The following is a 15,188-nucleotide window of genomic DNA, read 5'->3' as shown; positions in this document are numbered from 1 at the left end:
GGTGTGTATTGGGACTGGGATGTCTGTTAGTTTGTTGGTTGAGGAAAAGTCAGAACCACATTCACACATGCTGACAGAGCTGCCATTTCTACCTGTGGGCATTTTCCATTGCTTCCAGGAGCAAAGTAATAGGGTTCATGTATATTGAAAAAAAAAAAAAATCCAGTTCAGGCCACGCCCCTATTTGGGGTTATATCCAGGTACATTTATGTTGAATTGGAGCAGTAAATAAATACAGACTGTGTTTATCTGTGTATGAATTACAAGTGAAGCAAATTTAGTTACAATGTGTGTCTGGTTTTATTACAGCTGCTTCCTCAGATCCAGTCACTGTGGTTTCTCGGGCGCAGTAATAAACTGCAGTGTCCTCTGTCCTCAGACTCTTGGCCTCTAAATATTGCATGCTTGCTGAGACGTCTTCTGTTAAGGTGAGCTGGTTCTTCACAGATTCTGCATATATCGTCTGATTTTTGCCAGCATCCATCCGGCCAAGCCATTCCAGAGCTTTCCCTGGTTTCTGTCGTATCCAGTGCATGTAGTACTCAGTCATATCAAAGCCATGTATCTTACGAGAGATCTTCACAGTTTCTCCAGGTCTCTTTACCACAGCTGAGACTGGTCCAGTCTGATCTCATCACTGCTGACACCTAGCAGATAAAACATAACAATCAAAGATCATCATCAACACAGTCAAGATATTCTGATGGAATATACAGCTCTGGAAAAAAATAAGAGCCTACTGCCCAATCTCCAGGTTTGAACCCTATTGAAAACCTCTGGAATGTCATCAAGAGGAAGATGGATGGTCACAAACCATCACGTAAAGCTGAGCTGTTTGCTTTTTTGCAAAAAGAGTGGTATAAAGTTCCCCAACAGCAATGTGAAAAACTGGTGGAGATCATGGAGCCAAAACGCATGCAAATAGGGGTTATTCCACCAAATACTGATTTCTTAATGTTATTTAGCCAAAGCATTTACACAATTTGTTTACAAATGATTTGCATTGTGTTTTTATTTGAGTTATTAAAGCTCAAGATATATGCAAATACTGCATGATCTTGGGTTATTTTAATGTGTTGTCATTTCCTTTAAATATACACGCTAAATAACAATAGTTATATTTTAAATTTTGGAGAAATATTGTCAGCAGTTCACAAAAAATGAAACAAAACTGTTCATCTCACCAATACATGAACCTGTAAGAAAAAAACATAAGAAACTGATTATTTTGCAGTGGTCTCTTATTTTTTTCCAGAGCTGTATATACAGTAGTGTATAGAAGTCTCAGGTACCTTTGGTTAACATTAAAACAAAGATGTAGTACTGAGTGACCCTCAGCTCCATCATCAAGCTCTTTGATTCAGTCGTGTGACACAAACTTCTGGTGAGCAAGAGGCTGATTTTTTTATATAACAGGATGAATTTGCATAAACATCCTTCAGCTGTTAGATTCCATAGTTTCATGAAACCTTCTTGAAAACAAGTGTGCTGCTGCCCCCTACAGATGATTTTTATATTTAGGAGTTTGTAGTAATGATGCTGCAGAAAACATGTACATTTTGTTTAATCTCTCGTCAGATTCTGTGCTGCTGAATTCAGGAATTAACCATTGACCTGTAGTGTTCCTGCAGCTGGTATCACAAATAGGAGGAATAAAAGCATGAATAGTACAGTATATAGTCACAACTAGTCATCAGAATCATTGTCCTAGAGCTGATTTGCCTCGAGTCAAATAAATAGACATCATAATGTAAATGTGATACATAACATGGGAATTATTATTATTAATATTAATAACTGCTAGAAGAGAGTAAGATCTGAGTGCTGAGTGTGAATGGATGATGTTCTTCATAATAAATGTCTCTGGGGTGCAGCTTCCTGCTGAGGGAATATTTACAGCTCATGAGGACGTGCTTGTGTAAGTTTTTGTACAGCTCTGGAGTCTGTTGTGTCAGTGTGAGTCTCGTGCACAGTAATAAACTGCCGTGTCTTCAGCTTTCAGACTCTTCACTTCTAGGTACAGCATGTTTTTACTGGTGTCTTTAGTGATGGAGAACTGGCCCTGCAGTGACTGAGCGAATTCAGTGCCAGTGCCAGTGTCAATACGTCCGATCCACTCCAGTCCTTGTCCTGGTTTCTGACGGATCCAGTGCATGTAGTAGCTGCTCATTGAGAATCCAGAGACAGTACAGGAAAGAGTGACCGACTCTCCAGGTCTCTTCACCACAGAAGCTGAGGAGGTCAGGGACTGTCCATAAGAATCTAAAAGAGAAGAGTAGAACTAGGTAATGTTATCTTACAAAGATTTGTTTTCCTATTAATCATCACATTAAAAACATAAACTTACATGAAATCAGTATCAGTAAAATACACTGTCCTAAAATCATCTTTCTCTGAGTTCTGCTTCACCCAGATTTAAAGTGTATGGGAGTGTTATCTATCACAGAGCTCACTGGAAACTAGAGCAGTCAAGAACATGCTGTTTATACACGACTCTATTTGAATAGGGAGTGTCCATGACCACTATGGAGGAGTTCAATCCACAACCACATGCTGCTCACTGTATAGATGATCTATATTATATTTAAGTCTGAATTTTGTGGTATTTGGTGTAGAAAACCATTTGAATAATTTTATTATAATGTCATCCTCTCTACTAAATCACCTTAAAATCAAATTTGAGAATTAAAAAAAACAATATTGGTTTCAAATACACACTGCTTTAGATGATTAATCAAACTACAAGAAGATTTTTCTGTCCAGAAAATTATAGCAAACAGGGGTTAGATGGATTAGATGATGGTAAACAAGGACAGGTCAGGACAGGTTCCACTCAGATTGGACCTCGCCATGGTCCACCAAAGAAGTTGAGTGCACGTGCTCAGAGTCATATCTGGAGGTTGTCTTTGGGAAATAGATGTATGAGTGCTGCCAGCATTGCTGCAGAGGTTGAAGAGGTATGGGGTCAGCCTGTCAGTGCTCAGACCATACGCCACACACTGCATCAAATTGGTCTGCATGGCTATCGTCCCAGAAGGAAGCCTCTTCTAAAGATGATGCACAAGGAAGCCCGCATACAGTTTGCTGAAGACAAGCAGACTAAGGACATGGATTACTGGAACCATGTCCTGTGGTCCGATGAGACCAAGAGAAACTTATTTGGTTCAGATGGTGTCAAGCGTGTGTGGCAGCAACCAGGTGAGGAGTACAAAGACAAGTGTGTCTTGCCTACAGTCAAGCATGGTGGTGGGAGTGTCATGGTCTGGGCCTGCATGACTGCTGCTGGCACTGGGGAGCTACAGTTCATTGAAGGAACCATGAATGCCAACATGTACTGCGACATACTGAAGCAGAGCCTCTCTTCAGAGACTGGGCCGCAGGGCAGTATTCCAACATGATAACGACCCAAAACACACCTCCAAGACGACCACTGCCTTGCTAAAGAAGCTGAGGTGATGGACTGGCCAAGCATGTCTCCAGACCTAAACCCTATTAAGCATCTGTGGGGCATCCTCAAACAGAAGGTGGGGAAGTGCAAGGTCTCTAACATCCACCAGCTCTGTGATGTCATCATAGAGGAGTGGAAGAGGACTCCAGTGGCAACCTGTGAAGCTCTGGTTAACTCCATGCCCAAGAGGGTTAAGGCAGTGCTGGAAAATAATGGTGGCCACACAAAATATTGACACTTTGGGCCCAATTTGGACATTTCCACTTAGGGGTGTATTCACTTTTGTTGCCAACAGTTTAGACATTAATGGCTGTGTGTTGAGTTATTTTGAGGGAACAGCAAATTTACACTGTTATACAGGCTGCACACTCACTACTTTACATTGTAGCAGAGTGGCATTTCTTCAGTGTTGTCACATGAAAAGATATAATAAAATATTTACAAAAATGTGAGGGGTGTACTCACTTTTGTGAGATGCTGTAAATAGAGTGAGAGCCAACTCTGACGCTTGGATTTGCTTATCTGCTGATGATGGGAGGAGAATGTATCTGAAATGTATTTAAATCATGAGGAGGAGATTCATCTGATGGAGGATGTGTGGGTTTATAATGGAGCAGAAGCCTCTTCATCAAATGCTTTTCCAAAGCAAATGTTAAAGTCTCGTGAATGCAAAAAGAATAAATATTAGATTTAGCATAATAATAATTATGCATGCTTGCAGATCCTGGGATTATGATGATTGATATGTGTAAGCTCTGAATTTAATCAGGTGATTATTTGTATAAAACTTGGCAATTGATCTTGCTCATTCAACTCCCTAAGAATTTTCTGTGAAATCAGGTTTTCCAAAAAAAAAGAGAGTTATTTGTTGATCAACACAACACAGGTTGCTAAGATGCTTTATGTAATTCAATTTAATCTGAGTGTCATGATGCTGGATGCATTCAGAGCAGAATGTGAAAAGAGAGAATGCCTAAATGTACAGATAGAAACAGACTGAGATGTTTGAGTTTGTACACACTGCCCTCTAGTGGCAGAAAAGACATGTTTTAAATGATCCAGATCTAGAAAGAGTCATAGAGGAGAAAAAAAAGATGCTGTCAATAAAAAAGATCTCATGTAAAGCAGCAATAAAAATGAATGAATAAGGAATTCAGAATTGCAGCATATCTCTCAGCATGGTTTAAAAGATACAGTATCAGAGGTAAAATACTAAATCAATTAGTTTAACCAATCAGTTAATTGGGAAATCTATATTAGTCTCAATGAGCTCAATTCTCTAGATTTGTGAACACTGCTTCCACAGTTCTCAGTCTGTCACATCATGAATATATGCAAAATATATTACATATATTCAGGGAATTAAATAAATATTACATCAGGATAAATGTCCAGAAAATGTGGGTTTGTCATGTGACTATAGCAAGTATGTGTAAGGGGAAGTATCAGTGTGTGTCACGGGTGCAGTAATAAACTGCAGTGTCTTCTGTCCTCATGCTGTTCATCTGCAGATACACCTGCTTCTTACTGTAAGACTCTGGGTGTGTTTCATGCTGTCAGGTTCATCTCTGCTCTTTACTCATTAGATCTCATGTCTTTTTAGTTTTTTATCTGTGTGTCTAATAGAAACTGAATTTAATTAAAGAAATAATTCAGGTCACAAATCAGTAATATATTTAGTCAGGAGCTCAGGCTAACAACTTGTCTGTTGTTAAATCTTGTGAATGATGGAATAAAAATCTGCTTCTCTTTTTTACGTATCCTTTTTGAATAAACCAAAAGGAGCAAAACCCTTAATCCAGAGGATTTCTCTAATATGTTTTAGCCTTCAGTATTTCACATAAACCTATTATATGAAATGTAAATATTTCACACCTGCTAAAGAAATTAAAGCATTCCCTTAATGAATTAATCTGTAAAACTCAAACCTACCAGAGGTTTCACATCATCATGATAATGACTGAGGGATAATGGAGGATAGAATGTATTTTTTATTCTGTTTTTATATCATACTACATATCAAGTGTAAATTTGGTAATATTCAACACAAATATTCCTAAATTATGATAAATGAGATGTTTGATAATGAGTCTCATACAGAATGCAGTTTGTGGATTCACTTTTTTCACTTTATTTGTTAAACTCTGCTGCCTCCTTCAGTTGTTTCAATTATTGCACCTCACACTGTGAGAACAGACTGTGTGTTAAACACAACACACTGCTGGAAACATGCTGTATTATTCCTGAATCCACTCAGTAAACACTGATTCAACTGTTGGTTAAAAATCCTGTAAAATGAAGGGATTAATAATAGTTTAGAATAAACTGATGTTTTATTTTTTATTTAATAAAGATTTTGTGTGACTGTGTTTTAAAACACTGCAAACTATTACGACTTTATTACAATAGAAGAAAGTGTAAGTGTGACTGAGATGATTTATTAGTTGCATTGAGAGGATGTGTGTAACATGTCTCATAAGGTTTTTGTAAGAGGAATCCACTATTCTGTCTCACTGTGGTGACGAGCGCAGTAATACACAGCTGTGTCTTCAGTCTGCATGTTCTGTCCTCCAATTGTTATTGTGTTAGTAGAAGTGTCTCTGGAGATGCTGAACTTATTTTTCAGTTTGTCACTGTAATAAGTACTCCCACCATTACTGATGTATCCAATCCACTCCAGAGCTTTTCCTGCAGGTTGTCGGATCCAAGCTGTATGATAGCTTGTAACTGAATATGAAACCTTGCAGTGGATGGAGAGACTCTGGCCTGGCTGGACTGTCATGGAAGCAGGCTGAGTCAGTTCCTCACCATGTACATCTGTGGAGGAAAACACATGGTGATATCTCACACAATATATGCTGCACCTTTATTCTTCATCTAGTAAATGAATGAATTTGATAAAGCACTCACAAGAAGCAGCTGCCAGCAGGAGCAGTAGAGATGTAGAGAACATGGTGTGTGTTGTTTGTACTGGAGTCTTCTCTGTTCTCCAAAGTTTAACAGACACCATCACATCATATAAATAGAGTGAGATCCAGCTCTGATGCTTGGATTTGCTTATCTGCTGATGATGGGAGGAGAATGTATCTGAAATGTATTCAAATGTTGTCAAGTTGTCGAATCCAAGCTGTTCCACAGTGGAAAAGAATTTGGTTGTTTGTTGTTATTATTATTAATGATATGGATGTTTTGTGATGTAATTAACAGTTCCTGTGATGGTCAGATTGAAAACTGATCTATTTCCAGTACACTTAAATTAATCTGAATTATTACATGAAATTAATAATAATTATATAAACAATCCTTTACGTCATTATCAGTCATGTGTAGGCTACACTCTAGAGAATTACATTAACACAGAAATTATGTTCATGTCATATTTGACTCTGACATGGTGAAATATTGCAGTGTTTTCTGAACAGCATGAACTACATTTAACATTATAATCAAACCGTTCAATAGAACATGATGTTCATTCTGGTATAGTCTGCCCTCTAGAGGCTTTAACTGATGAATCCAGAGAGAAATAGCTGAGAAGATTCTAGATCAGGTGTTTTTAAATTCTGAAGAATTGTAATCTCTAGTGAGCAGAAGACAAAGCTGAAATCTAATATCTATCAACAACTCAACAGTGAAACTATTCTCTATACTTCATCTACTTTATTATTCAAAAGTTTAAAATGAAGAAACTTTTCAAGAAATTAAATCAGGAATCAAACAGGTGACTTGTCTTCTCTAAATTGCCACTAGGTGTGATAGACAGACAGACAGACAGATCTAAGAACAAAAACTACAGCAATATAAGAAACATAAATAAAGCATATAAATCACAGTTTAAAAGGGCATGTGTAACATGTCCAGGCTGTACACTCAGTGGTCCTGAAATGGACTCTGGATCCAGCACTCTGACCCGAATAACACACTTCCTAAAAGATGAACAAGTGACTGAATACATTATCATGATTATTGTCTCATGATACTAAGCAATTATATTTTTATTTACAGTATATATATATAATATATATATATATATATATATATCCTTACACCTCTAATTCCAGTAGTTTTGGTTCTCTATTGATGAGAGCACAAACATTTGTTCTCTTGTGGACTCCTGAACACATAAAACCTGCAGACAGAGAAATTTAGCTGCAATTTATTTAGTCATTTAGAGAACCAGAAAATGAACATTGCTGAAGCCAAACTTACAGTATAAAAGTACAGATATAATGGGTGATCAGAAATGGTATCACTTGGTCTTTAGAGAGTCTGAATGCTGCAGAACAAAAAGACATCCTTTGCACATCCTTTTAACCAATAGACTCAGGTCTGTATTTTGGACATCCACAGGCTGGTTTTGGAGGAGCTGAGGATGAAAACGCTGTCACATTTTTACAGTTCATCAGTTCAGCTTAGTGGCTGTGTTTAATAACTGGAGTACATGCAAGCAAGAGTTGAGAGTTCTTGTAACTTAGTCATTTGCGTCACTTCACAAACAGAAATGTTCCAGTACAAAGGCTTGGATTAGTAATGACTTAGGAGTCTATTAGGAATTATTTATTATTATGTTAACAGAAACAATTCAACTGACACATAATTCTACACATAACTTCTGTGCAAAATCTCAGAAGTGAAGGAAGTTGTGACATTAATACAGTGCACACACACACACACACACACACCTGTTAGAAATGAACAGCTAATATATTTTAAATTGTTGTATATAATATTTTATCTGTACTACTTTTTACTGACACATACCTCTGTGACTACTGTAACTTCACGAATAAAAAAGTGATACAAGCTGATTAAATGGTTCATATCATGAGATATGAGTTCATAGAGTTCACTGCATGTGAGAGTTAAATGTAAATTACTGTAAACTAACTCAAACATTCTGAGTGGCTACAAGCGTCGTCTTTAAAAGAAATTCCCAAGAGGAGGATTATCCAGCGAGAATTACTTCATATTTGGATTTACAAGCATGGACAGTGACAAGGCCAAACAAAAACAAAAACAAAAAGGTTGAGAAACATTTCACTGAAAAATGTCTGAAATATAAAATTACCAGAATGACAGCCGACTTCTGAGGGTCAAGGCTGGTGCTCCGGAGCTGGATATTTATCTCAGTGACCTGAATAAAGCACAAAGATTAAAATTTGCTGTTTCAACCAAAAGCACCTAAAGAATACACTAAAAATAACAGAAATATAAAATTACCAGGGCATCAGCTGACATCTGAGGGTCGTGTTCAGAGCAAAGGAGCTGGACGCTTGGATCAGTGACCTTAATACACACACACACACACACACACCAGTTAAAAATGAAAAACTAATACATTTGATATTGTAGTATATAATATATTAATCCTAGTCCTTTTTTCCTGACACATACCTCGGAGGTCTCGGCTTCCTCCACATCATCAACAACAGATCCTGGAAAACATTTGACACATTTAACCACATCAGTATGTCACGGAGATGACAAATTTCATCAGTGGAAACTGACATTCATGTAGGAAAGAAAATATTTCAAGAAGACACTCTCTCATCCCCTTCATGTCTTTAATCAGAGTGTTATATTAGTGATCAGTAAGGAGAAACGAGTCTTATTGAAGAGGAAGGGAAATAAAAAGGCGAGTTGGTGAGGGACTGACTCTTTACAGCTGCTACAATGATGCGCTAACAGGAACTCACTCATTACCACAACATTCACTCTAACTATTAACACATCAGAAGAAACAATGCCGAGACCAAGAAGAGAAATAAAACACTTCAACGAGAATAATAATAATAATAATAATAATAATAATAATAATAATAATAATAATAATAATCCCGGTGCTAACAGTAACTCCGCTTCATGTCAGGCTTCGTGACTCCGCCCTGAACTTGATTATTTTTCTAAAACTTCAAGACTATTTCTAAAAGTCTAAAAGTCATGATGTGGTTCCTCGAAATGTTTTAATCCACAAAATAATCACTTATACTTTAAAATGCTCTTGATATGAGCCATGTAGCATCGCCGGCTAATGTTAGCTCAGTCACGCGCCTTAGCTTTCGGCTAGCTCTGTTAGCTAAACTACACAGGAGATTTGATCCTGTTTGTCCTCTGTACCGATTAAAGTCATACATTTTCCACACACACTCTCTCTGTAAGTTCTAAAGCGATTAGAAACACACAGACTAAGTAAAAAGTGAGCTTTTCTCACCGTGAGCAGCTTGAAGTTCAGCAGCTTGAAGATCGCTGCTCCTCTTCAGCCAGCGATACGCGCAGTATCCCGCGGAGGTGAGCGCGAGCATCCCGGCGGCGCAGGCCAGGCCCCGGCCTGTCCATCTACCTAGGAAGGGAAGATACTTACCTAAATCCATCATTTCTCTCCAAGAAAATCTGCTGTTTATCCTTGAAATATCTCCAGGTAATCCGCAGTGTCGCTGTCTCCGTCGTTTTCTTTTGAAATCTTTTAAAAGCCTTCTAGATGACGCAAGCACGCGCTCTGGACTTTTAAATGAAAACCACAAAAAGGGGCGGGACTTTCAAAAAACATCAACATGGCGCGTTATATTCTTAATATTTTTATTTAAGCATTAATTAAGGTTATAATGCATGATGAATGTGTTTCGATAAAATCTGATAATAAATGGTTAATAAATACACTTTCCTGTCATAACAGCTTGTCCTATTCACTTATATCAGGAGGCAGTAGAGGGCGCCGCTGTGATTTGTATACAGACACGTCAATTCCTCCGCCATGTTGGAAAGGTCGACGTTCTGTTGGAAACCAGCAGTGGTTTTATATGCAGTTTGCTGTTTTTAGATTATTTTTTCTCTTAACAGCTTGCTTTTAATTACAGGAGGATTTTTCTGCTTAGTTATTTTAGCTGTCAGACTTCTCTGAGGCCAAACACTTAAAAACAACACCAAAACTCAATTATTTGAAGGGGTGTTTTTGAGTGAGCTCAGCTTCCCAAAAAGAAAGCTGCATGTTTAATGTAACTTAATTCCACAATATATTTTTTTTAAGTCTTCATTTAAATAGTTTAAAGTAGCTCCCAGAAGAGCTATTAAACAATAGTCAAATCCTATGGCGCTACCTGAAGAACGATAGTCAATTGCATGTTCGTTTTTATTCATTTAATTATTGTATATTATGATTTAATTATTATTCAATTCAACATGCCGACTTTAACTTTCACAGATTTTTGACTACAGAAGCCTCAAAAATCTCGTAAGGCCATGGCAGTTTTCCAGCACAGGTGTGTGGCCCTCTGCAGCTGGGGACAGACCTGCTTCTCAGCAGAAGGTATGCATAGAAAAGACATGAAGCCATAACATGAAATCTATAGGCTGCGTGCCAACTGACAGTGTTTTTTTAATGTTACAGATAAGTAAATGTCCAGTGCAGGCCTGTGGACACTCATCACTTTTTTTCAGATTCTACCACTTAAGTTATTGAGGAGAATTTGGTATGTAAATATCTCAGTATATTATATCTGAAATATCTCACCTAAACTCTTTACCCATTGCTTAAATTCTACTGCCATATACGTAGACTGCTAATGATTATTTTTTTCATCATGTTGTTTTAGGCATACTGGCGCAAGCCAGTGCTGTTCCCAATGGGCCCAGCATTTCTATCAAGCATGGTCCCCACACCGAACCCACATTCGGACCCTGGACATGGACCCTGGAGCCTCAGCAACCAGCACTCCCCAGCCCAGCAGCACTCCACCCTACATGATGGTCCATCAGCCAAGCCATGTTCCTCCAACAGCATTTCAACCACCTGTGCCATACATTAGGTGAGTGGAAGGCCGACACTTGCAGAAAGAGTGGTCATTCTAGGACATCAGCAACTGGACATAGCCAGGACATGACCAGAATTTATTGTCCAGTGACAGAGACAATGACAAAATAGCAGGTGCTCAAAAAATAAAGAAAATATAGATATGTTGCATATAGTGCTTGTATTCTTACAAAGTTCTATGTATATTTTATATTTAAATATTTGATGTTTAAATAGCATTTTTCTTTTTTGATTATAGTTTAATATATTGCTATTTTATAATAGCAATATATTCTCTCTTATTATATTCTGTCTTATTCTCTCTTATTCTATATTCTATATTATATATAATATAATATATATATATTATATTATATATATTCTGTCTCTCTTTTGCTGTCTTCCTTTCTTTCTTTTCTCTCTTTTCTTCTCTTTTTTCTCTTTTTTCTTTCTTCCCCTTCTTCCCCATTTTTTTCCTTTCATCCCCACCCGAAACAGACTATTGTTCCCCAGCTTGTCTTCTGTCCTCATGCTGTTCATCTGCAGATACACCTGCATTTTACTGTTGTCTCTGGAGATGGTGAAGTGACCCTTTACTGCATTAGAATAATATATGCTACCACTGGTGTGTGAGATAGTTGCAACCCATTCCAGTCCTTTTCCAGGCGCCTGTCTGATCCAAGCCATCCAGTAGCCACCAAAGTTAAATCCAGAGGCTGTGCAGGTCAGTTTATGAGACTGATCAGGTTTGATGATCACTGGATCAGACTCGATCAGTGTCTGACTGCAGGAATGTGAAATAAAAGAATACAAAAAGATAGGTGTTAAGTTACATAAAAAACAGAAATAATGAAAGAAGATTTTTTTGATAAAAGTGTACAACAATAAAACCAACATTGAATGAAGATTGCTAGAGTAAAGTAACTCAAAACACTGCCTAGTCCCATCTCAAAGAAGAAAGATTCCTGCTGCTGTAAATGAACACAAACTGCTGGTATGTTGTTGGGCTGAATGTTTCAGCATAAATGGTTCAAATGCAGGATTTCATTTGCATGACACGCCCACTAGAGATATAAAAACATTCACAGAGGAACAGCTGAGATGAGAAAAAGCTTCCTGTAAGACTCTGGGTGTGTTTCATGCTGTCAGGTTCATCACTGCTCTTTACTCATTAGATCTCATGTCTTTTTATTCCATCACTGTGTATCACTGTAACTGAAGCTGAGTGTGTATTAATGAGCAGTTAAAGATGGTTTCATTCACACAGACTGCCCTCTCAATGCAACAAACATTAGAAACTAGGTCTTTTATCTAAAATACAACAGAAGCAGAAGAGCTCAGTGACAGATTGAGTCAGGAATAAAACACTTGGAGGCATGATATAGGAAACTAATCAATGACAGGGTGATGGGATACAGTAGCATGTGTGGACGTGTTTTGTTCCTCTAATACCTCTCTCTGTGTCGTGTATTGAATCTAAATTATTGGAGGAATTATTGTGAGTATCATTTGAACTCAGTTATCTGAAGTAAAAACTGCTTTCAAAAATGTAAAACAGATGGAATGTTACCTGGATATTCAGATGCTTTTCATTTCAAACAGCAACATTTTCATAATAATTATGAACTGAGCAAATGTTTATAATAGTTTTTGTTAAATAATTATCTATACATTTAGGCTGAAGTGTTTTTAATTGGGGGATTAGTTAATCAGTAGTTGTAGTTGTTGTTTAATTAGAAAAGTGAATTGTGATGAGGCTTTTGTGCAGCACTGCAGCTTGTTGTGAGGATGTGTGTAACATGTCTCATAAGGTTTTTGTAAGAGGAATCCACTATTCTGTCTCACTGTGAGTCACGAGCGCAGTAATACACAGCTGTGTCTTCAGTCTGCATGTTCTGTCCCCGTAAGGTCACAGTGTTACTGGAAGTGTCTCGAGAGATGACAAACTTGTCTTTAAGTGAATCTTTCTTAGAAATATCCCCATTATAATAAATTAAATTGATCCATTCTAAAGCTTTTCCTGCAGGTTGTCGAATCCAAGCTGTTCCATAGTGGCTGCTGCTATCAGTGATAGAAGCTCCAGACACTTTACAGGTGATGGTTAAAGTCTCTCCTGGCTTTATAAGCAGTGAGTCTGGCTGGATGAGCTCAGTAGCACAGAACACATCTGTGAAAAGAGAAAAAGAAAAGGTTGACATGTCGAACTGAAAGGATCAGATGAAATAATAAAGCTTCAATCCAAGCACTCACAGGGGGCGAGAGCCAGCAGCAGCAGTGGAGCTGAAGCTAACATGTTTGTGTTGAAGGAAGACTAATGAGAAGTGTTTCCTCTCTAGATCAGCACGCTGCTAATATTACAAGAGGAGATGCAGATTTGCATAAACATTCCAGAGAGGCTGTGTTGAGTGCAGCTCTGCAGCTGTTAATCACACTCACACCTTGTTTTAATCAATATCAATTTAATGTGGAAAATAATTCACCTGTTGAATACTGCTCCATTTCCAGTTCCCTCAAATTCATCTGAATCTCTGCCATAATACATGAAAATAATAATAATTAGATAAACAATATTTTATATCATTATCAGTCATGTGTAGGCTGCACTCTAGAGAATTACATTAACAAAGAAATTATTCTCATGTCCACAAATTTCCTTGTTTCTGTTTCTGAGAAGTTGTTAAAATAACAATGTGAGTAACTGCTTCTATATTTGACTCTGACATGGTGAAATATTGCAGTGTTTTCTGAACAGCATGAACTACATTTAACATTATAATCAAACCGTTCAATAGAACATGATGTTCATTCTGGTATAGTCTGCACTCTAGAGGCTTTAACTGATGAATCCAGAGAGAAATAGCTGAGAAGATTCTAGATCAGGTGTTTTTAAATTCTGAAGAAGAATTGTAATCTCTAGTGAACAGAAGGCAAAGCTGAAATCTAATATCTATCAACAACTCAACAGTGAAACTATTCTCTATACTTCATCTTCTTTCATATTCAAAAGTCTGAAATAATGTGCTTCAAGAAATTGAATCAGGAGTGAAGCAGGTGACTCGTCTTTTCTAAATGTGAAGGAGTGTGTGAATGTGTAACATGTCCAGGCTGTACACTCAGTGTTCCTGGGATGGACTCTGGAGCCGGCACTCGAATACAAAATTAAAAAGATTATTGTAATATAATCAATTGCAAATAAAATATAATTTTTCTTTTTAATAACCATAGAACATAATAGATAAATGATAACAGTACATGTGACTTGTTTAAAATAAACACAGTGTAAAAATGTTTGTCTGGTTTTAGTACAGCTGCTTCCTCAGCTCCAGTCACTGTGGCTCTTCGGGTGCAGTAATAAACTGCAGTGTCCTCTGTCCTCAGACTCTTGGTCTCTAAGTACTGTGTGCTTGCTGAGACGTCTTCTGTTAAGGTGAGCTGGTTCTTCACAGACTCTGCATGTGTTCTTCGATTATTGCCTGTATTCATCCAGCCAAGCCATTCCAGAGCTTTCCCTGGTTTCTGTCGTATCCAGTGCATGTAGTAGCTTGTCATTGAATATCCACTTATCTTACAAGAGATCTTCACAGTTTCTCCAGGTCTCTTTACCACATCAGGAGACTGGTCCAGTCTGATCTCATGACTGCTGACACCTAGCAGATAAAACATAACAATCAAAGATCATCATCAACACACTCAAGATATTCTGAGGGAAGAAATATACAGTAAAGAAGTCTCAGGTACCTTTGGTTAACATTATAACAAAGATGTAGTAGTGAGTGACCCTCAGCCCCATCATCAAGATCTTTGATTCAGTCGTGTAACACAAACTTCTGGTGAGCAAGAGATTGATTTTTTTTTATATAAATGGATGAATTTGCATAAACATCCTTCAGCTGTTAGATTTCATAGTTCATGAATCCTTCTTGAAAACAAGTGTGCTGCTGCCCCCTACAGATG

The 15,188-nt window shown here is 37.6% G+C and overlaps 1 protein-coding gene and 2 gene segments (V, D, J or C); all 3 read right to left on the bottom strand.

Annotated features, from left to right (window-relative positions):
• Positions 1 to 277: 277 nt before the first annotated feature.
• LOC131364403 (uncharacterized) lies at positions 278 to 2,446 on the bottom strand. The gene is made up of 3 exons (XM_058407547.1): positions 2,348 to 2,446; positions 1,964 to 2,262; positions 278 to 625 (listed from the first exon to the last, which is right to left on the bottom strand). Exons 1-3 carry the CDS (start codon positions 2,385 to 2,387, stop codon positions 278 to 280), a joined length of 687 nt encoding a protein of 228 aa, XP_058263530.1. The 5' UTR covers positions 2,388 to 2,446.
• A 10,644-nt stretch (positions 2,447 to 13,090) lies between these two features.
• Positions 13,091 to 13,527, bottom strand: LOC131342850 (immunoglobulin heavy variable 4-39-like; the record flags this gene model as incomplete). The annotated part of the segment is given in 2 exon segments: positions 13,091 to 13,401; positions 13,485 to 13,527. Coding segments are annotated over 2 exon segments (354 nt in total), but the record flags the coding sequence as incomplete, so codon positions are not given.
• A 294-nt stretch (positions 13,528 to 13,821) lies between these two features.
• Positions 13,822 to 15,024, bottom strand: LOC131364396 (immunoglobulin heavy variable 1-3-like). The segment is given in 3 exon segments: positions 13,822 to 13,839; positions 14,541 to 14,881; positions 14,973 to 15,024. Coding segments are annotated over 3 exon segments (411 nt in total).
• Between the last annotated feature and the right edge of the window lie 164 nt (positions 15,025 to 15,188).

This window comes from Hemibagrus wyckioides, linkage group LG02 (assembly GCF_019097595.1).
Source record: "Hemibagrus wyckioides isolate EC202008001 linkage group LG02, SWU_Hwy_1.0, whole genome shotgun sequence".
Lineage (NCBI taxonomy): Eukaryota > Metazoa > Chordata > Actinopteri > Siluriformes > Bagridae > Hemibagrus > Hemibagrus wyckioides.
The sequence above is the reverse complement of the archived record's forward strand: the minus strand, read 5'-3'. Positions and strand labels throughout refer to the sequence as shown.

Coding starts and splice junctions, on each gene's coding strand:
- LOC131364403 (XM_058407547.1), bottom strand. CDS start 2,387: ATGATTTTAGGACAGTGTATTTTACTGATACTGATTTCAT. Junction 2,263..2,347: donor TTTACTGATACTGATTTCAT/GTAAGTTTATGT, acceptor CTTCTCTTTTAG/ATTCTTATGGACAGTCCCTG. Junction 626..1,963: donor CAGTTTATTACTGTGCACGA/GACTCACACTGA, acceptor TGATGAGATCAG/ACTGGACCAGTCTCAGCTGT.